At 54.4% G+C, this 21,379-nt stretch overlaps 1 protein-coding gene across 4 annotated transcripts in view; it reads left to right on the top strand.

Moving 5' to 3' along the window:
• The window catches only part of CRTAC1 (cartilage acidic protein 1), a 147,778-nt gene that overhangs the window by 96,367 nt on the left and 30,032 nt on the right, over positions 1 to 21,379 (top strand). For all 4 annotated transcript variants that reach the window (XM_032882798.1, XM_032882817.1, XM_032882826.1 and 1 more), the window contains exons 5-8: positions 4,913 to 5,069; positions 14,002 to 14,136; positions 17,382 to 17,527; positions 20,387 to 20,523. In XM_032882798.1, coding sequence (XP_032738689.1) covers positions 4,913 to 5,069; positions 14,002 to 14,136; positions 17,382 to 17,527; positions 20,387 to 20,523 — 575 coding nt within the window. The remainder of the gene's footprint in view (positions 1 to 4,912; positions 5,070 to 14,001; positions 14,137 to 17,381; positions 17,528 to 20,386; positions 20,524 to 21,379) is intronic.

The raw sequence follows: 21,379 nt of genomic DNA on the forward strand, positions 1-21,379 counted from the left end.
GACTGTCCAGGGCAGAGCCCAAAGCTGCACCCCCCACAGTGCCTTGCATGTAGCAGGTGCTAAATACTGACAAGATTTGCAGGGTGAGTTACTATCTGCTTTCACATCCTTTCTCCCTTGAGGCTCTCCCAGCAACCAGCAAGGAAACTGGTCAGGGGCTGTCCTCACTGCATCCATTGGGCAGAGGAGGGCACTAAGGCCCAGCTTGGGCACTGACTGGCCTGAGGCCCCCAACGAGATTGGCAGTGTGACTAGGACATGAATCAGACTCTTCCAGCTCTAAACCTTGTGATCATTCAGTCATTCAGCCAATATTTATTAAGCCTTTACTATGTGCCAGGCATTGAGCCATACGGCTCTTGCTGAAAATATTTGTGGAACGATGAAGGAATGACAAAGAGGTTGGTTAGTGGGTGAGTGGAGGGTGGCCTGAATGTCCCAGTCCTCTGGTTAATCAGTAGCTCGGTCACTGCTTTCATCCCTGCTAGTTACCCCATGGCAGGTGCCAAGCCAAAGCAGGTAGGGAGGAAAGGCGGAAGGGGAGGGGCAGGAGCAGACAGCCACCTGCCCCAGGGGGTGGCCCCGGCCCAGGCTTGCGTCCCAGCAGCCCCAACCAGAGCCTGAGTCTTGCCGTGGAGACCATTTATCCCTCCTGTCACCTGCTCCCTTGCTGCCCCCTCCTTGGCTTTAGAGACAGGCATCAGTAAATCAGGGGCCCAGCTGCTGTCTAGCTTCCATTCCGGGGGCAGGGGCAAGGGGCCAGGGGCCTGGCTCCTTTCAGGATGGAGATGGCACCGAGGGGATTGGGGATTCAGCGTGAATCTTCACAGCAGGGGCCTCCAGGCCTTGGGAGAAGGCAGGTGCCAGGTATAAATATTTATTTCTTAACAAGCTGGTGCTGGGAAAAGAAGCCAAGCTGGGCTGTGAAGCCACATTTAGCCCTGACCTGAATCTTTGCCACCTGGACTCCTGCCTGGTGGGAGGGAAGGAGGAGGCCGTGGCTCTGTGAGCCGCCCCAAAAGAGTGAGAAGGGTCTGGAGGGTGCCAGGCCTGGCCACTGCAGGGAGCCTCTTGCCAGCCTCCTGCTTCCTGCCTCGCTCCTGCAGAACCAAGACTTCCCACACTTGGCCAAGGTGAGAATCATCTCCGAGCTGGGGACAGGGCCTGAAGGTTAATCACAAAGAAATGCACTCTTTGTCCTAACAAGGTCATCTGCACGCCCACACTTTTAACCACAGGACAAAGGCACCATGTGAAATACAAAAAAAAAAAAAAAAAAAAAAAGCTTTGGCACGCCGGCACTCGGGGAACTAGAAAAAGCCCCTACAGGGTCAGCCACCAGGAGAGGGACTCCTTTCTGGGTCCAGCCACCACTGCCACCCTAGCAATCCCTGGGTCCTGAGAACTGGAGAGGGGTGGGGGGAATAGAGCCAGGTCATGGCCACTCTGGGATGCTGCGCAGTGTAGGAAACACAGAAGCAATCTTAACAATAATGACAGCTAACCGTAATGAGCGAGCAGCACACCAAGCCCTGAGCTTGGGGCTTTATTCACGTTGTTTACTGATTCTTCACAATAGGCTTACAAGGTACCTGCTGTCATTATCCCCATTTTACAGATCTGGAAACTAAGGCTTCCAGCAATTAAGAAACTTGACCTTGGTCTCATAGTTAAATGGCAGGCAAAGACAGAAATTGAGAACGAATCAGATGCCTTTCTGTCCCACGGCGACCCTACCCCTGGGTGAACCAGTGTCAGTCACCAATTTCTAACCACAGGTGCTGTTACAGTGTTCACCTACCCCTTCCTCAGCCCCACAGCACCCCCACCCCCCAGCACTGATGCCTTTTAGTGGACCTGTTCCCAGCGTGTGGTCTCCAGACCAGCAGCACCAGCAACGTTGTCGGAAATGCAGATTCTCTGGGCCGGACCCGCACTCCCTCCTCCAGACCTACTGCGTCTGAACCCACAGGGCGGAGGAGGTGGGCAGAAGTCTGGGTTTGAGCGAGCCCTTCGGGTGACTCTGGCGCAGGCTGTAGTGGGACAGCCGTCCCTCAGGTAAAGGTCTCAACCCTACCACATGCCCTTCCTGTCCTCTCTCCAGCCGCCCCCATCCCCTCTAGGCCCCAAACCTGGCACCCTCGCCTGCCCTTTGTCTGCAGCCGCCTCATCACTCACCCACCTTTCTGGATCCAGCTCAAAGCCAATCTCTTACAAGAAGCGTTCCCCGATCGATAATGATTATGCCTCATGTTTATATAGCATTTTTATCTTTTGGAGACCTTTCACATGTGTTGTCTCATTTCATCTTCTCAACAACCCTGCCAGGAAGCAGGGGGAATATGATTCCCCTTTAACACATGAGGAGACGCAGCCGAAGGGGGTGAGGAAACTGCCCAAGGACAAAGCCACGGAGGGGCAGAGCCTGGACCAGGACCAGGCTAATATCCCTAGACCGTGGCTCTCCGGGTGTGGTTCCTGACTCAACAGCATCGACTTCACCTGGGAACTTGTTCAAGATGCAAACTCTCGGGCCCCACCCCAGAGCTCCCAAATCAGAAACTTGGGGGATGAGACCCAGCATCTACGGTTGAACAAGAGCTCCACGTGATTCTGATGTAGACTGAAGGGGGAGCCCACTGCCCTGGGGAAGCCTCTCCCCAGGCTCATCTCTGCAGCCCCCTCGCTGTCCCAGGGTGACTGTATTCAAGCCACATGGCAAATTTCTGCAGTCCCCTGCCATCGTAACGCATCTATGTTTGTCAACTTTTATCATCCCCATACAGTGAAGAAAGGCACTAGGTATAATGGGATTCTATAAACATCCTAATTTCCAGCCAAGTGCCTTTCAGTTCATTTGGGCTTAATTGCCCATTTGTGGCGGGGATTGCCAACAGCTGGTAGGGTCAGGCGTGGGCCCGGGGATGGCACACTTTCCCCTTCGGCCCCATTCATTCAGTCTTCATCCGATCATTCCACGCACATACGCCATACTCCTGCCACCGGCAGGTGCCTCTCAGAGTTCTCCCCTAGTCACGAAGCTGTGCCATGAAGCCCTGCATCTCTAACTTTGGTTTTGCACGGGGATCACATGGGGTTGGTGTGAAAATGCAGATTCTGCTTCATCGGGTCTGGCAGAGGGGACAGGCCACCGAGAGTCTGCAGTTCTAACCTGCTCCCCCATGACACCTATGCTGCTGAGTGACAAGGCTGGGAGCGCACTGGCAGCAGGATGGAGCCTCAGATAACCGAAGCAGAGGGGGCTTCGGTATCTTTAGGGAATATCTTTGCCTCCTCCTTCTCCAGCTCCACACCCTTTCTTGCATTTTCTATTCCGGCAACACCGAATGAACCACTTGTGGTTTCCCTACATACATCATTCTCTAGAGTATCATCTCTGCCTGGAAGGTTCTTTCCTGCACTCTTCACCTGGCTGAGACACCTCTTACAAAACCTTTTCTGAACTCTGCCGGTTCAGTGCTCCTTCCTCTGGGACCCCCTCTTCTGTACACCAGCAAATGCTGTACATAGTCTCTCTCCCTCTCTTTAAAAAAAAAAAATTCCAGTCTAGTTCACATTTTTTTAAATTTTATTTTCGGGATAGTTAACTTACATGTTCTCTGAATCCTATATGTTCTTGTATTACGGTTGCCGTGTCCGCATCCCCTCAGGAGACCATGAGCCCCTTTGTTGGCCTCAGCCACCCGTCAGTCAGACAAGTAGCTCTTCGTCAGCTCCTCCAATGAAAACATTCCCACGGAAGGGATAAAGCCAGTGATCGGTTAGGTGGGATGGGGGTTCAGCTTACGAGAAGTTGGGTTGGGGAAGAAATCAAAGTCAGCCACGCGGGCCAAGGGCAGAGAAGAGAGTGGCCTGGAACTCAGCTGTTTCTCTCGCATTGTTTCATATTTCTAGCTTGTGTTTAAACAAGGCGACAAGCAACTGGAGAGCGAAGATGTTGTTTTGGGGACATTTAGAGCAGAATCCGTTGCAGGTAGATGGAGCTCAAGAAATATCTGCTATCTGATGGGTTGGAGGGAAATGATGAGAAGGATGAGGGGAAAGCTGGAAAACTGTTCGGAGGCAGAAAACAGGCGGCTCTCTGGGGAGAAAGGAGGCATCCATTGAAAAAATGACACGGTTGTAATAACAGGCAGACAAGAAGCGTTTGTCAGTGGGGTTTCACACCAGAGCAGACAAGGATGGTAGCAAGGAGGAGCTGGTGCCCAGGGCTTCTCCTGGATGCAAAGGCAAAAAATGTTTGAGACAGTGTTACAAAGGCAGAAGCAATACACTATTTCTTTCTGGTAATGTGGGCAAACAGAGGAACTGGAAGGGGGCCCCCCTGCATATCCAAGCCTCTTAGGCCATCGAAATAGCAGAATGAGGGAATCCAGAGTGGGAGGTGGGGAGGGAGATGACTCTGGAATTTGCTTGTCATCTTGGCTGGTGTGAGCTTGAATGGGAGAGAGAGAGAGAGACTGAGAATAATGGGAATTGGTAGATCAATCAATCAGCAAATATTTATTGAGCAGCTACCCTGGCTGGCAGCTGGAGAGAGCTCAGCTGGAGAGAGGCACATTAGAAAATTGTCTATAAAAAGGTGGTTGTGGGGGAGAGGGAGGGATGTGTTCTTCTGGAACAGGATAGAAGGAGAAGCAGGGCTGCTTTGTTGTAGGAATCAGCGGCGGGGGGGCTGGTGTTGTGCAGTCTGCAGCCTCAGGGAAAAGTGATTCTGGAGTTGGGCCCCACATGGCCCGAAAGGCCCTTCACACCAGACCCCAGGGAGAGGAAGCTGAGCCAAGAAAGACCCATGGTCCTACACGAGGAGAGGGAGAGCCCCTTTCTTGGAAAGAGACCACAACGAGCCCAGATGGGCCTGCTCACCTACCCTCCTTCCCTTCTTCCCCAGGGCTCTGGACGCTACTCTATCTATATCGCCAATTATGCCTACGGTAACGTGGGCCCTGACGCCCTCATTGAAATGGACCCCGAGGCCAGTGACCTTTCCCAGGGCATTCTGGCGCTCAGAGATGTGGCTGCTGAGGCCGGGGTCAGCAAATACACAGGTAGGCAGAGTGACACCGGGTGGCGGGGTGGCGGGCCGGGGTGCTGTGAGTTGGAAGGGCGGGAGGCCTGGGGCTGGGGGCTGGGCCCGGCAAGGCTGAGTCTAGTTCATCAGCGACCATGGGAGAAGAGGGGGTTTGTGTCCCTGGGAGGGGAGGATGAAGGCTTTTTTCCCAACCCACCCCCAACAGGCGGCTCTTCCAACACTGCCTCTCTAAGGGTTGGTGAGCTATCTGGCAGGCGTGGGCTTTGGGGGACCCCGTGGGGGCCGTGAGACATAGGATGAGAACACTATAACATCCTATCCCCAGAACCTCTTGCCCCATCCCCCGCTGTAACCCAAATGATGGGCGAACACATTCTGGAGGAGAAAATTGACAAATCACAAAGGCCGAGGTTTAAAGCATTCTTTATTGCCAAACAGCAGATGAAATTATTTACTTATACATAAGCAGCCAGGAATTGAGTGCTAAATCCCTAAGCTTCAGCTGGGTCCCGTCTCGGATAACTGAGCTCAAAGAATTGTGTTCTTGTTCCAAAACCTCTCCAGCCCCTTTTCTTGAAGCCATGCCCCCCTCCCCACATACACACACCTCTCTGGATGGGGGACCCATTGTCAGAGTCTCTGACAGGGAGATCTTTCTAGGGAAGGCTGTTTTTCTAATTCGAGCACGGCTGCTGACTAAACTCTGATAAACTGCCAATAGACTGCTGATTGCAGAGCAATCCGGTTCCTGCTCCGGGTGCCAGAAACCAGGAAGCCAGAGCTGTGCACAGCCACGTCTCACGTGAACTTCGGCTTCCCTTGTCCTGGTCCTGTCATTTGGACGTAGAGATCTGCTTGCTGGTTGACCTTCCTGATCTCTCCGTCCCAGCTTGCCCTACAGACTTCCAAAGGGCCAGCCCACCCCAATCCAAATCCTGGGCCCAGAAGGATGCTTGGTTGGTGGGGGGTGGGGGTGGGGTCATTTGGGCCATCCCCCTGCCTCCATACACCTGGGTAGGTAGCCAACTCTCAAAGCCCTACCTAGAAAGGGTTGTCACAGCCTCTCCTGAGTTTATAATGCCTTTCTCTAGCCAACTTTCCACTTCGCTGAGATGGGGAGATTGATGTTGACCTGTCTGACGAAGTTTGTGGGAACAAACGGCTAGACAGTAAAATAGTTTGCACAGCTCCAGTCCCATGCCAGTGCGCGCGAGCTCCGCACGTGAACGTGCAGACTTCCTGGCTGAGTGTCAGTAATAAACCATGCTTTCCTGGGAAAAGGAATAAACATGCAGGAGCTTCAGCCTAGATTTGTACCGTCAATTTTTCTGAATAGTTCCCAGTTCTGTGCATTGGGCTGGCTTGGCAATTAAGTGCCTTCGTCTGCAGGAAAAGGAGAGTGGGCTGGGGAGATGAAGTACTTGAAAATGATGAGCTGGAGGGAGGCGAGGTCTGGGAGAGAGGCTTCTACATGGAATAAAAGAATTCAGGAGGTTGCGGCTGGGATGGAGCATGAAGAGGGCATTGTTCATGCTGGCTGGATTGATGGAGGGGCTGGCAGGAACCAAGGAGGGGGCAGGAGGCGACCAAGAGGAGACAGCTGAGGAGGACGGATGGGGATGGGAGCAGCAGCCAACTGAGCCAGGCTGTACTGAAAGGACCGGGCAGCTCGAGGAAGGGACAGCAGTTTCTGTGGAACACACAGGCAGGCGGGGGCAGCTGGCGTGCCCAGAGGACACGTTAGAGCGGCTCTGCAGACTTCCAAAAGCCATTTGGCTGAGAAGAACCTATTTGGCCCACCAAGTTACTATTGTGTCTGCCCGCCTTCCCCAGCCCACCCTTTCCTTGCCCGCCAAGCCCCTCAACTCTACCCCGCAGACCCCGTTGTCACTTCGTTAATGACACATGGACATCTGGCTGGAAAACTAACCCAAAGCACCCCCCTGAGCCCCAGGGACGGACCCCAAATGTAAGGGCTGCCACTGGAGCCTGGCCTGATTGCTGAGTCTCTGGCACATGGCCAGCGCTCAGCTCCAGGCTCGGGCCCTCAGGCCTGGAGAAGGGGAGGGACACAGGCAGTGACGAGCAGGCCCTGGAGGAAGCCAGCCATAGCCAGATGTGCAGTCCAGGAGCCACAGGTCCCCAGAGCCCAGCCACACAACACCCAGCTGCTGGACAGACCTCAGAGAGCCTCTTGTTTTACAAAAGAGCAAACCGAGGTCCAGAGAGGAGAAGGGACTTGCCCAAGGTCACACAGAGGGTTTGCAGAGAAACTAGCGTCCTGAGCCCCAACCCCCAAAGCTTAACCAGCCATAATCCACTGACCTTTCTGGTGACCTCCAGCTGGAGCCTCCCAGCTCCAGCCCACAATACAGGAGGAAGGTCTTGCACCCACCAGGACGCAGCCCCAGGGATTGGCACTCAAGGGCATGATTTTGACCCCCAGTTTTTGTGACTCGAGCAACTGCTTGGCCTAGGCCGTGCCTGGCAGTAGGGGGAGGCCCGGGCAAGCGGTGGGCAGGCTGGCCAGTGGTGCTGCCTGCCCTGTGCTGTCTGCTCTCCCGCGGGGGAAGGGAGGCCAGCTCTCCAGACTTGAGCGAGTTGGCCAGCAGCGCTGCTCTGCTAGGTCACAGTGCCATCTAGTGGCCAGCATGCCCGCTCTCGGGGGACAGGAGGGCCACTGGCAGACCAAGGGTGCTGAGTTGAGCTGGTGCTGACTTGAGTGGAGGAAAGCCCACTCCCCCATGGTTCCTAGTTCAAGAGGAATCCCAAGCCCTGACTTTCCCAGATGCCTGAGGCCCCTCGGAGCCTGAAGGGTGCAAGGAATCCTGAGAATTAGTTGTCCATGTGGCAGAGGGCCCGGCATGGAACCCAAGGAGAGGGAAGGTAATGACCAGGACTCTGCACTGGCCTCTGCAGACCTGAGTGACCTTGGGCACCTCCCCCAGCCCCTTTGAGCACCTTGAACTCACTGTCTGAACCACCGTCTCGCAGAGCTGCTGAGAGGACAGGATCTGGTGCCATGGTCTGGTGGCACAGGTGGCACCAGAATCTGGTGCCACAGGTCCTGCCTCAGCCACCCGTCCTGTCCAGGCAGCGACTGGCCATTTATTAACCTCGTGGGCCTCAGTTTTCTCACCTGCAGTGGGGGCATGAGAATGAAAGGAGGCATAGGACAGGCCTGGCACAGGCCTGGCTCAGGGCCGGGACCTTCAGAGTACAGCAGACAGCAACACCCTCCTCGTCCGAGGTGCCCAGGAGGACAGATGCCAGGGCTCTCTGCTGGGCACTTCCTGGGTGCTGGATGCAGAGAGCGTCATGCCAGGCACAAGGTGCAGCCCAGAGCAAGCCCGCCCACCGCTTCCCTGGCGGTGGTCTCCGTGGGGTCCCCTGCCCACCTTCCAGCCCTGGGTACGGTCACGGGGTTCTTCATGCCCCTCCACTGGAATCCATTGGTCTCCCTCTTCACGCTGCCTCCCCAGCACCCCGGGCTCCACCCCTTCCCCAGGAGCTCTGCATTTTGGCCTCACCTCTTGAGGAAGCATCTGTCTGGGCTGCAAGGTGGCAGTTAAGGAATCCTTATAAGAAATTTGGAAAGAAAATGAAGGTGGCTTTAGGATATGGGGTGGGGATTTTTGCTGTTGGCTGGGAGCAGTGTAGAACAAAGCGGAGGGCAGATCTGATTTATAGGAAGTCATTACTGGAGGAGAAGGAGATGCCTAAAGCCCAGCTGAGGCCTCTGGCGGCTCCCTGTCAGTGCACTCCAGAGAGCTGACCACGGGTAACAGAGGGGGCCGCAGAGCCTCCCAGGCTGGCAGGCGGGCACTGCCTCGCAGCGGGAGCCCAGCGGATGTGACAGGCGGAACTGGAGGGACAGGCTCCTCGATGGGCCTGGGACCCTCGGGGTGTGCAGCCCCGGGCCTGCCAGGGGGACCCAGTGCCCCCAGGACATTGTGGTATCCATGCATTAGATGATTGACAAGAAGGGACATCACTTTTCTTTCAAAACAAACACAAATACTCATATAATAGAAATGCGATCATGGTGCACTGTTTCTTCTACTAAAATAAGAGATTTTAAAGAAAGGTCAAGCCTGCGGCTGGTCACTCTGGGCCTTACCGGGAGTCCAGCTCCCTCTTCTGCCGAGAGGAAGCTTGAGTAGAAAGGTTTGGGAGCGCCCTCTGGGGCCAGCCCAGGCTCTGGGGTCACTCAAATGTGCATTTGGACTGCGATCAGCGGCCCGTTGGCTGCCCTCGCACCTCCTTGAGCCTTGGTTTCCTCGCCTGGAAAACAGGAGTGGGATGAGACGCGGATGGTGCCTAGGACAGGGGACTGGAGAACAGGGGCCCAGATGAGCTGGGCTTCTTCAGACCCCTGCCCATTCTGTCCACTGTCCCGGTGGCATCCTACAGGGAGGGGCTGCCAGGATTGAGGGAGGAGTGGAATGTCCGCGTCTAATACCCTCCACCCTGTGTACTCGGAACCCTACCAGCTCCTGGGGCGGCTCGCAGGGGGTCGTGGGTGGCAGCACCAGCCCTGACACATATTATTCTACGTTTGAATGTCTGGGGAATTTAGGATTAAAGACCCTGTTACCATCCTACCCTGACCCTCACTGCCCCTTCTCCCACACACCCGCGCACACGAGCACGCACATGCACACACACTGCCCATTCTTCCGCCTCTGTGTTTCCCAGCATCGTTGCTACTCTTCTGCAGTTTCTTGGATGCTCTTGGCAGCCTGCAGGCCTTGGCGTCCACAAGAATTGTATTTCTGTTGAGGTCTCAGTAGATTAATCCCACGAGTCCAGATTCTTGGGCCAACGAGCCTCACAAAGCCTCCCTCCACTGGCTTGGGCTCCAGATGGGCCTGGTATCTACTCCCAGCCACGCTGGTCCCGAGTTTCAACCTGGAGAATTCACTGAAGGAGTGGGAAGGAAATTGGAGCTCTCAGTCCCTTCCCCAGTTCATGGGGAGGGAGCCCAGGGCCTGGAGGGCACACAGCTCAAGTTCCTTTAGCCAGAGCAGGTGCGGAGGCCAAGCAAGGACCTAGAGGCTCTTCCTTAGCATGGCAAATACTCCTGCCTCCTCGTGCCTGGGTCCTCCGGCCCCCAACAGCACACCCCACCCCCGCTATTCCATGCAGCCTCCCTTTCCCATCGTCACCCCTACCCGCTCCGGCTCTCAGATACAATCCAACTTGGCGGCCGACCACCCCAGGGCCGCCTAGATGCCATCTGAGAAATGGATCACCTGTACCTAAACCGGACTTGGGTCCACCTCACCAGAGTGCAAGGGTTCGAGGGTTTAGCGGTGCAGTTTTTGAGGGTAAATGAGGTTACCCCGTGGGACTCAGGACCCCTGGGTGGATAATCAGAGGGGCTGCCAGAATGTGGCAGGGGAAGGCTTTTTCCCCAGTCGCTCCACCTCTCCCACCCAGCTTCATGGGCAGAGTGAGAAGCCTTCAGGCGGGGCTGGGCAGGGAGCTGCGTTTGCACCCAATAGCAGAAAAAGGAGGCCTTAGGAACCTGCAAGTGCTGGGGAAATAAGGAGATTTTATTCACCTAGCAGGTGGGAAATCGTCCCAGCTAATAATGACTATGTGGCACCTGACATTTTCCAAAGTACCTTCTGAAAACCAGCTCACTTAATATTTATGACAGTTTATGAGAAGAAGCTGTTGTTACGATCAGCCTCCCATTAGCACTGAGAAAACAGAGGCCCAGAAAGTTCCGCTGATGTGCCCAAGGTCACATGCACACTTTCTGATCCGGTCTTCTTTCCCATCACCAGGGCTGCCCTCCAGCCCTAGCTGGGGAGCTGCTTGTCCCCAAGAGCATGGGCCACAGCAGATATAGAAGAACGAATTGATGTAAAGTAGAATCTCACTCCCTACTGGGACATCGTCCTCTGAGACAGTTCCTCACTGCCCCTTGGGTGACCCCGGAAGGTGTGGGCTCAACCTCAGGAGGGAGAGAATTGGGGGAGGGGAGAATGTCAGGGAGAAGAGACAGAATTGGGAACCTCTGTCATGGACCCTGCAGGGTGGATGGATGTTACTGGTTTGGAGAAGATTTACGTGCTCCACCTGGGAACGCACCTCCGAAGCTCAGCAAGGGGCACAGACAACAGGCAGCCCCTGCCTCAGCCCGGAACTGGGCTCTCCATCCTGAGGTTGCTGGGGCCGCTGCCCAAGGGGCTGGCTCCCTGACTGTCGATCACCTGCTCCCCAACTGGGCGGTGAACTTGCCAAAAGGGAGTCATGGGTAACGTCTCTGTTATGGTCCGGTTGCCATGGCAATAAATTGTCACTAATTAGTAGTGTGGTTACCATGGCAATTTTCTAATAATTACAGGTTACAAATGGTACAAGGCTTCAACCCAACCCAATTAGTTAATTAGAAAGATTTAGAAATTTGTCCAAGAGGGAAATAACCTGCTTTGTAGAAAATGAAGAGAATGTGTCACAGCTTGAGAGCCAGAAGCAGAGAGGAAATTGGAGGACACCAGAGTGGGGAGGAAGGATGGAGTTGCATGGTGGCAAGTCCCACAGCCCCACCTGGAATTTCCGGGGGCCCAGACAAGGCCCAGGGTTCCTCACCGAAGCCTGTCCCTGGTTTGGAATCTGGCAGGATGGGTCAGGGAACAACTGTCAGCAGCCACTCCAGGGCTCCTCTCTGAATGGGCCTACGTGGGGCCCAGGTTACAGCTCAGCAGCCCTCCCTGCTGGCCTTAGGAAAGGCATCCGGAAGCCTCCCCGCCCCACACTGTGGCTCTCCTAATGAAAACTGCACGCCCCATCTTAGGTGATGCTACCCAGGATTACTGTGGATTGAGTGACTCCGTTTTCAGGAGGCTTGGGCTTTCCTGGAGAGCTAATTAGATTACCTGTGTTCCTCTGGAGCTCAACCACGAGAGCAAGGGGAGTGGCATTGCCGTTGGACCCATCCCCTCTCCTGGCCCCTAACTCCTGACCTGGGAGGCAGGCTGCATTGCACAGGTGAGAAAGGCCCCATGATTTCCTCCAGGGACCTTTCCCAGAAGGCAGGAGGAGTCCGGGAACCAAGTGAACCTCCGTCCCACTTTAGCACACTTTATGGAAAGCTCTTCCCCAGCCAGAGCCAGGCAGGCAGTTGGTGGGGGTAGTGGGGGTGGGGCGCCCAACATCACTCAGGTCTGCCTGAGCTCCCGCTTATTTAACAAATGACAACAGTAAGTTCTTCTGAGTTTTCTGATAACTATTCTTATTGTACTGAACAGCCTGTTAGAGCCACACCTTTCAAAATTTACTGGGCACATAGCCACCCAAGGGTCCTGCTAGAATAGAGGTACTGACTGGCAGGGGGGCTGGGATTCTGCCTAACAAGCTTGCCCCCTGCCGTGGTGGGCCCACGGACCTCACTCTGAGTAACAGATGGTAGGGTTCACAAACCCCGTTCATGTGTCTCACCTCACGTGATCCTCGTAAAGATCCTAAAATAGAAAAAGCAGGTCATGCTACTCCTGTTTTACAGTTGAGGAAACTGAGGCTCAAAGCATACCATAAATTGCCCAAGGTCACACAGCTTATAAACAGCCATGCTGGGACTAGAATCTATGTCCTGTCCTGGTCAGACTGTCTTCTGCCCAGTATTCCCAGGCACTGGGGCTGTGGCTTCCGGGGCTTGATTCAAAACCCAGATGTCTTCATATTGGACTTGTTGACACTGGGAGCTCAAATTTTATCTTGGAGACATCAAACCCTAATGTAGAGCTGGCTTGACTTCTTCCTTTTTAAAAAAGTATGGAATTATTGGATTTTTCCCTTTCCAACTGCAGAAGCGATTTTGTTACAACAAGCCAAACAACACAAAGACATTCCCAAAAAAGGCGAACTCCTGTCTCTCCTTCCCTCCCTGAATCCCACCCCATCTGGCAGCCTGGGGTTAACAACGCAGGGCATGGCCTTTCCCACTTCCCCCAAACTCAAGGACAAGCTTGCATGAACACATCCAGAAATATCATGTGTTTTCTTTCTTTCTTTCTTTTTTTTTTAAATAAAACTAAGATGACGCAACACCATTATTTGGTGAATTGCTTTTTCACTTAACAGTATGTCATGGGCCCTCCTCCAAGCCAACACATATGGATCTGCACAGTCTTTTCAGCGGCTGCAAAACGGTCCGTCCTATGGATGCAGCCCACTCCATTCAGCCCATCGTTGTTGGTGGACTTACAGGTTGTTCCCAGTTGCTTACTGTACCAAGCAAAGTCAAGAAAGTATCCTGCAGCCTTAGCCAGAACCTAGTCCCCTGTGTTCTTGGGCCAGGAGCACACCCGGTGTCTTGACTGGCATACAGATGACTCGAGGTGGGGGTGGGGGTTGTCAGGAAAATCTGTGACTTGATCAAAATGTGGTGGGTAGGGGCGCCTGGGTGGCTCAGTGGGTTGAGCCGCTCCCTTCGGCTTTGGTCATGATCTCGGGGTCCTGGGATCGAGCCCCACGTGGGGCTCTCTGCTCAGCAGGGAGCCTGCTTCCCTTCCTCTCTCTCTCTGCCTGCCTCTCTGCCTACTTGTGATCTCTGTCTGTCAAATAAATAAATAAAATCTTTAAAAAAAATGTGGTGGGTAGATCTGGGCTGGGGGATCGTTGAGAGTCAGCTTCTGAAGGGAAGGGAGGGATCTGTAGGATGGCCTCTGTGTTCCATAGGTCATGGGGTCATGACTTGGGCACAAAGTGACACCATCTTGCCCCTCCCTTGCCTTATCCTTCCTTGTATCATCCTCTACACATGTTAACAGGACTTTGAGCCCAGATCTGGGCTCAGAGAAGCATTCCCCTGTCCCCAAAGATCTTCAGAGGCCTCGCCACAGCGGCTTCTCAAAGGCCTCTGAGGCCCACCCATCCTCCTCACAGGCCTGAGGCTCTGCTTATGCCACTCACTGTGGGTTGCTGTCCTCTCCTAGGGGGCCGCGGTGTCAGCGTGGGTCCTATCCTCAGCAGCAGTGCCTCAGACATCTTCTGTGACAATGAGAATGGGCCCAACTTCCTCTTCCACAACCAGGGTGATGGCACCTTCGTGGATGCTGCTGCCAGTGCCGGTGAGTGTGGCCCCTGCCCTGGGTCCCTCACTGCCCCAGACCCTCGGACGCTGGCCTCAGGGAGACCGGGACCAGGAAGCATGCCCACTGTGCAGGGAAACATTGTTTGTCACCTTCCATTCTGTATCCCCCAAGGCTCCAGCCACAGGGGATGTGTGCTGCTGGGGAGAGGGGTTGCCTGGAACTCCTGACCATTATCCATTTTCCAGCAACTAGATTTAGCCCGTGTTCCTCTGAGTCCTGCTTGAGTCTTCAGCATTAATTTCCCCTCCAAGCCACCTCTTTCCAGTTCCCCTCCCCACATTCACCTTAATCACTAAATTCAATCCAATAACCATTTATGGAGCACCTGCTAAGTGCCAGGTGGTACTTAGAGCTGGGGATGCTGATCCCAGGAAGGTTGTACCATCCTACCCACCTGCCACACATATGCACACAGGCACGATGAACAAACAAATAGCTAAGTAAGGGGACTAAAATCCACACAAAATAGTACTTCAGGCTCCCAGCTCTGCTCCCCTTCCTCCTTTTGTGCTCATCCCTCATCTGCCTCAGGGCCTTTGCACCTGCCATTCTCTCTGCTAGAAAGTGCCTTCTCCCTTTTCTCCTTCTGCAGAAATTCTATTTATCATTCAGCACTCAGCTCTATGAAGCCCTTCCTACCTCCCCCTGGGCCGCCTGGCAGAGATTCACACTTCCTCATCTGCATTCACACTGCCCTTACATGCACATCTCGATCAGGCTTCTACATTGCTAGAATAATCTAGGTCTACAAGGACGGGACACTGTACTGTTCATTCTTGACACACCACAGTCACCAAGTAAATCTTGCTGAATGGTGGAAGGGACACTTAATGAAAGTTTGTGGGTGTTAATCAGCCTGCCCTTTGACCACTTCTCTCCACCCACTTCCTCCCCACCTTGCCAATGAAAGGGTTGATTTCACCCTTCTCAGGGCAGCACAGAGGCGAGCGCTACCCTCCAGAAGAAGAGGTGAGCGGGGATTAGACACATAGATCAAAGGTCCTACAAGCTCCAGCTAGTGCCGACAGCGAGCATCAAATCCCTGAGCGTCTGCCAATCCATCCTCCCTGACTTACAAGATCGTAATCCCCCACCTCTCTGCTTGAGAGTGCTCACTTCCAGCACCACCCCTCCTCTTGGAGCCTGTCCACTTGCCTTGTGCCTTTCCCTCTCCTCCTTCCTGGGCAGAGCTAGAGCTGGAGGCAGCTCCCCTGGCCTGTCCTCCCACCTGGCATGCACACACACACACACACACACACACACACACCCCCCACAGGGCTATATACTCTGGCAGCAAATTTTCTCATTGCTGAAAAATCATAAAATGAAGGGGAGGTGGTGGTGGAGTAAACCTAGAGGATTTGATAAGGTGTTAAAGAGATGGGAGCAGAGGTGAGCGAGCAAGTTGGAGTGGGAGAAGGTATCTGGCGGGAGGAGAGAGGAAAGGTGCTAGGCCCGTAATTGAAAGTCAGAATGATCGCAGGGGTTTAACAAGACATGTCAAGAGGGCATTCGTCACCCAAACAGATGCTGCTGTGAAATGCGGCCTGGCACCGATTATTCCCGTGAAAGGGAACCAGCTCCTTGTCAAAGTGCCTCGTAGATAGGAGAGAAATGGGCCAACACAGAAGGCCACCGACATTTGGGCTGGGGAGTTTTGTAGAGAATTAATGGGGTATTAATCCTAGAGATTAGAGGCTGCCCCCTGCTTGGAAAAGCCTCTTCCTCAAGCCTAGGGCACACTGCCTCTTCTCCCCACATCTCCCACCCATTGTCCAGATCCTTCCCTCCCCCGAGAGGGTACTCAGCATCCAAGGTGCTCAGGGGGCCCCACTCGCACCTTCCGCTGGCTCCCGTCCCCAGGAGTTCTGTGATTGCCGCTGGCAAGAGCTCCCTGGACCCTGGATTCTGTGATTCTCCCCTCCATTATCTTGTCCTATCGCCCACCCCATCTCTGAGGGCCCGATAACCAACGGCAGTTTGTCCTCTGAGAGAGTCAGCATGGGTATTGAGAACCAGCACCCAGCACCTCTCAGCTCCACACTTGGCCTGACGGAACATATCTGCCTCAGGCAGCCGGGAGGTCAGGCCATCCCTCTAGGCAAAGCCAGCCCCTGTCCTCCACCAGGGTCAGCTCAGTGGACACTGGCAGATGCAGGGACAGCAGAAGCCAGCGACACTGGACACACAGGCTTCTCTTCCCCGAGCTCCCAAGGCACGCTGTGGGTTTCTGTGTTATGATGCGGCATTTCCTCTGCTGTCACCCACATCCCCAGAAGCCTTCTGGCAAATTATTTATGTCTCTTCATTCATTCAGCAAGTATTTACTGAAAACTACTGGTCAGATGCTGCGTGAATACGGTGAACCAGAAGACAGCCCCTGACCTCATGGAGTATAAGGTCTTGTGGGGAAACGGACACTAAGCAGATAAACCACAAAGGAACCCGATGGTCGCTGTGATCAGCACAGTGGAGGGAAAGAATGAGAGGCTGTCAGGACAAATACCAAAGTAGCTGGGAGGAGCTGTTTTCATGGGAGTAGTCAGGGAAGGCTTCCCTGAGGAGGTGACAAAGTAGCTGAGAACAGAAGAAAAACAAGGAACCAGATAACCAATAGCCGGGCGAAGAGCATTCCAGGAGCAGCAACACGCTTGAGCAAAGGCCCAGAAGCCAGAAAGGGCAGGGCTCATTTGAGGAATGACAGGAGCACAGGTCACCAGAGTTTATGAGTAAGGGGGGAGGGGAAGGGGTACCAGATCAAGACCAGATAGGGTGGGTGGGGGCCTTGTGCTCCCCAGGCACTTGAACTTGACCCAACAAGACTGGGGAGCTACTGAGAGATTTAAGCCAACGGGTGATGACCAACTTACTATACCCCAGTGGCAGCGTTGGAGTAGCTGGAGGGGCCTTTGGTCCTCCAGACTTTGCAAGTCCCCTTCCCCGACCCATGCTACCCCCAAACTGAGTGAAAATTGTGTGCTTGCTGGGTGGATGCCACTGAAGGCAAGTCTGATTCCCTTTGCAACCACGCGGCTGTCCCACCTCCTGCCCCCAGGGAGAAATTCTGAGCTGGCGGCTAGGGCTTCCCGTCTGCCCCCTGGGAGGGCAGGGTGGGCACAAGGGTCACCCTCCCTGTGTCTCTCCAAGGAGCTCTAGCAAGGCGAGCGTTTTTAGGGCCTGCAGGGGATGCAGCCCTGAGGGTCCCTGTCGTTCCTCCCCAGGTGTGGACGACCCCCACCAGCATGGGCGAGGTGTCGCCCTAGCCGACTTCAACCGAGATGGCAAAGTGGATATTGTCTATGGCAACTGGAATGGCCCCCACCGGCTCTACCTGCAGATGAGTGCCCATGGGAAGGTCCGCTTTCGGGTAAGAAGGGACCTCGCCCTCCCTCCCCGCCCCCTTCCACCCATCCCCACAGCACTGCGTGCGGCCCTGGCATGTCCTAAGGATGCCACCTTGCCTGTGCCTCCCACCAGGCTGAGAAGGGGCTTGTGGCTCTGCAGGGCTTGGAGGCAGGACAGCCACAGTGAAGGCAACATCTAGGGAAAGACGATGGAGTCCAGCTTGGGCTTCATACCATCTCTAGTGCCCGGGGCAGGGAGAGCCACTGGCAGAGGAGGGAGAGCAACATCCCACAGTGGGCAGGAACAGGGCAATGAAGGTTCTGGGCTTCGTTCCTGGATTGGCAGTAGTTTTCCAGGTGGCTCCTGAAGAACCTGATCTTTTCAAGTTTAAGTTCTGGCTAAGGATGCGGTGGGCAAGAGAGGGACACATGGAACGCTGAGGCTCCGGAGCCCCCATGGCCCCCGAAGACAAATGGCAGGTGGCGGGCACCCCCAGTCCCTGTCTGTGTCCCCTCCCTGAGCTGTCAACAGACTGTGATGCCAAGAATTCTTCAAAGAGACTGTTGGGTGCCACCCCCTGGTGAGCTGGAGTTTGGAGCTTTCTCCTGGAGCTCTCATGGGATGGTTGAAACTGATCTCAGTGAGTCTGGATGGTTCTGGAGGTACCTAGGTCTTGCCAAAGTCCCCCGTGGGAGTGAGCATTTTCCCGATGCTTCATGGTCCCAGGGGAGTCTCTGAGACCCTTCTGTCTGGGTCACCGCCGCAAGCTTCCTCCCTTGTAGCAGCCACCTGGGGACGCTCAGGCCCAGCAGCTCCCTCCTCCCTTGAGACCTGGGCTCTCTGGGTGAGAAGGAGGCCTGCCCTGAACTCAAGCAGTTGATCCCGGGATCCAGGATGATTTTCATCCTTATTTAGCTTTTTGTTATTTTTTAAGATTTATTTATTTTAGAGACAGAGAGAGAGGGCATACACACGCACAAGCTGGGGGAAGGCAGAGGGACAGAATCCTCAAGCAGACTCCCCACTGAGCGCAGAAGCAGATGCAGAGCTCCATGTGGGGCTCAATCCTATGATCCGTGAGATCATGACCTGAGCAAAAACCAAGAGTCAGATGCTCAACTGACTGAGCCACCCAGGCGCAACCACCCGCCCCCCGCGCCCAGCTTTTTGTCTTAACTCAGGTTCTCCACCAGGGGTCATTTTCTCCCCTGGACATTTGACAGTGTCTGGGGACAGTGTCTGTGACACTTTTTGGTTGTCACAAATGGGAGAGGGGTGTGACTGGCATCCAGTGGGTGGAGCCCAGGGGTACTGCCAAATGTTCTGTAACGCACAGGACAGCCCCCCAGTCAGGAATGATCCAGGACCAAACATCAGTGTGCTGTGGTTGAGAAACAAGGCCCTGCCTCCTGGTGGCCCCTCCCCAGAGCTCACAGGAGCAAAAACAATGATAATAGACGCCCCATGTATCAGGTGCCTTCCATGTGCCAGGAACTGTGCTAAGCGCTTTACATACGTTATCTCAGAAGCCCGGGCGTCCAGGGGGAAGCCGGAGGGAACTATGTAGGTTTCCATTTTTATAGGATCAATAGAATAATAAGGACTTAGAGATCCTGAGGTCCCTTTCTCTCCAGCTCTTAAGGCCCTGCTCAGCCCACCCTGGCCAAGTGGCCAGGCTCTTAATCAGCCTCATTACCATGCTGATGGGGACAACCTCCCTCCTGGGCTCCCCAGAACAGGCAGCTCGCCAGCTTTCCCAGGCTGGCTCCTTCCTGCATTGGTTGGAGGGGGGACCTGCAGTGAGAGGCCAAGGAGCAGGGCCAGGCCAGTGGGCAAGAGGGGCACTCCCGGAAACATGAGCTGTCCCTTCCCAACCCTTTCCAGGTGGGCCCTGAAAGCCAGACAGGTTGCTAGAATCTTTAAGAGACAAAAGTATCTGTGATGAATATTCTTATAATCAGAAGGTTGCTCTCTACGCCTCTTCTTCTTTTTCAAAAGGAAATCCCACCCCTGAGACCCTTTGCCGGGTCCTCCAAGGCTGTGTCAGCACTTCGAGGTCCAACCTGGGCTCTCCTGGGCCTGGGGTCTCCCCATGAACCCCAGACAAGTGTATCTGATACTACAAACCCCTAGAGCAAGGGTCTCAAAAAAATTGAAAGACTTTCAGGAAAAAAACTTAAGATAGCAGCAAAAACACAGCTAGAAGCCCTCTCTTGCTTTCCATGGGACTGATGGCACGAGCAAGGCCAGGACCGGTGCCAAGGATCTGGTTCATGCCCAGTGCTTGCCAGGCATTTTTCACGCAGTGCTCACAGCCTGAGCCACACTATTCCTAGCCCCATGTTACTGACGGAGAGAGTGAGACCTGAGAGGTTAATGACTTACCTAAGATCACATGGTTAGTCGGGAGAGAAGCCTGGATTCAAGTGCAGAGCACTTTCCAGCGTCTCCCACCCCCCAGCCCCCGCTTCTGACTCTCCTGCAGAGGAGGAAGGGACATAGCATCTTGAGTCAGAAGCCCCAGCTACCGCCCCATCATTAGCCATGACCATGGGTGATTCCCCTCCCTCCCCCAGGACACCATCACCTTGCCTGTTAAATGGAAATGCTGATATCTGCCCCACCTCGATGGGAGGGCTGCGTGTGACTCTGACCAGGGAACAGCCAGGTGCTCTGCTGGTGGGAACTGGGATTGTTCCTCTCACCTTCTTGTCCTACAAGCAACCCAGGGTCTTTGTGCTCCTGGGTGCTACCACCACAGGTCCCTTCAAGGGGAGGTGAGAGAGGAGGTGTTAGGTGGGCTGTCTCTTCTCTTGGATTGCACCCCCCCCAACACACACACACACCTCTGTCTGCTGACCTGCACCCTCTCCTCCGTCAGGACATCGCCTCGCCCAAATTTTCCATGCCATCCCCGGTCCGTACCGTCATCGCCGCTGACTTTGACAATGACCAGGAGCTGGAGATCTTCTTCAACAACTTCGCCCACCGCAGCTCCTCAGCCAACCGTCTCTTCCGGTAGGCACTGCAGCCTGGCAGTGACTTCTCAATCTCAGGGGCTGGGAGTTGGGAACAAGGTGTAGGACTCAGAGGGGAGTTCCTAGGGCCGATTCCCGACGGTCCCCTGATGAAGGAACAGAGAGGAGGGAAGGAGGGACTGAGCAAGAGGCTGTGGAATGAAGGGCAGATCGGGGGCAGGAAGCTGGCCTCCTGCTGTTGTGGGGGAAACAGGCAGAGGGACATGGCCCAATGTGTGCCCAGAACCCAAGCTCTACGGGAGAGAAATCCACGTCACCACAGAAAGGAGTTACAGAGTCAAATTTGTTAGGGTGCGCCTGGGGTTAGCAAAGACAGGCAGATTTACTGGCTGCAGGACTTCTCAGAGCCTTTAACACAAGCATGAGTGTTTTTAATTTCTGAAAGGAAGATGGAGTATTCCAAACAGATTTGACCACAGGACACCTCTTTCAAAGATTTTATTCTTGAGACTGGTACTCCGCAAAAATCCCTTGGGAAATGCTAGATGAGACGATCAATGGTAGACCAGGAAAAGGGATTGACAGATGGAAGAAATCTGCAAGCACCTACATCTGGGGAGGAAAGGTTGGAAGTTCGAAGGCAATACTTCTCTAAGAGGGGCCCAGAGACCATTGCATCAGAATCACCCAAAGTGCTTATTTAAAGTACAGCATTCCGGGGTCCACCCAGATCTCCTGAATCAGAATCTCCAGGGTGAGGCCCAGAAACCTCTGTTTTTAACAAGTGCACTGGGCATCAGGTGACTCTTAATGACACCAAAGCTTGAGAACTGCTGTTGGGGAACCTCAGGCCCCATGTGGTCTGAGACAACCCTGTTCCTGGCCTAAAACATGCT

Source organism: Lontra canadensis, unplaced genomic scaffold, assembly GCF_010015895.1.
Source record: "Lontra canadensis isolate GAN:19392208 unplaced genomic scaffold, GSC_riverotter_1.0 scaffold3, whole genome shotgun sequence".
In the NCBI taxonomy this organism is placed as follows: Eukaryota; Metazoa; Chordata; class Mammalia; order Carnivora; family Mustelidae; genus Lontra; species Lontra canadensis.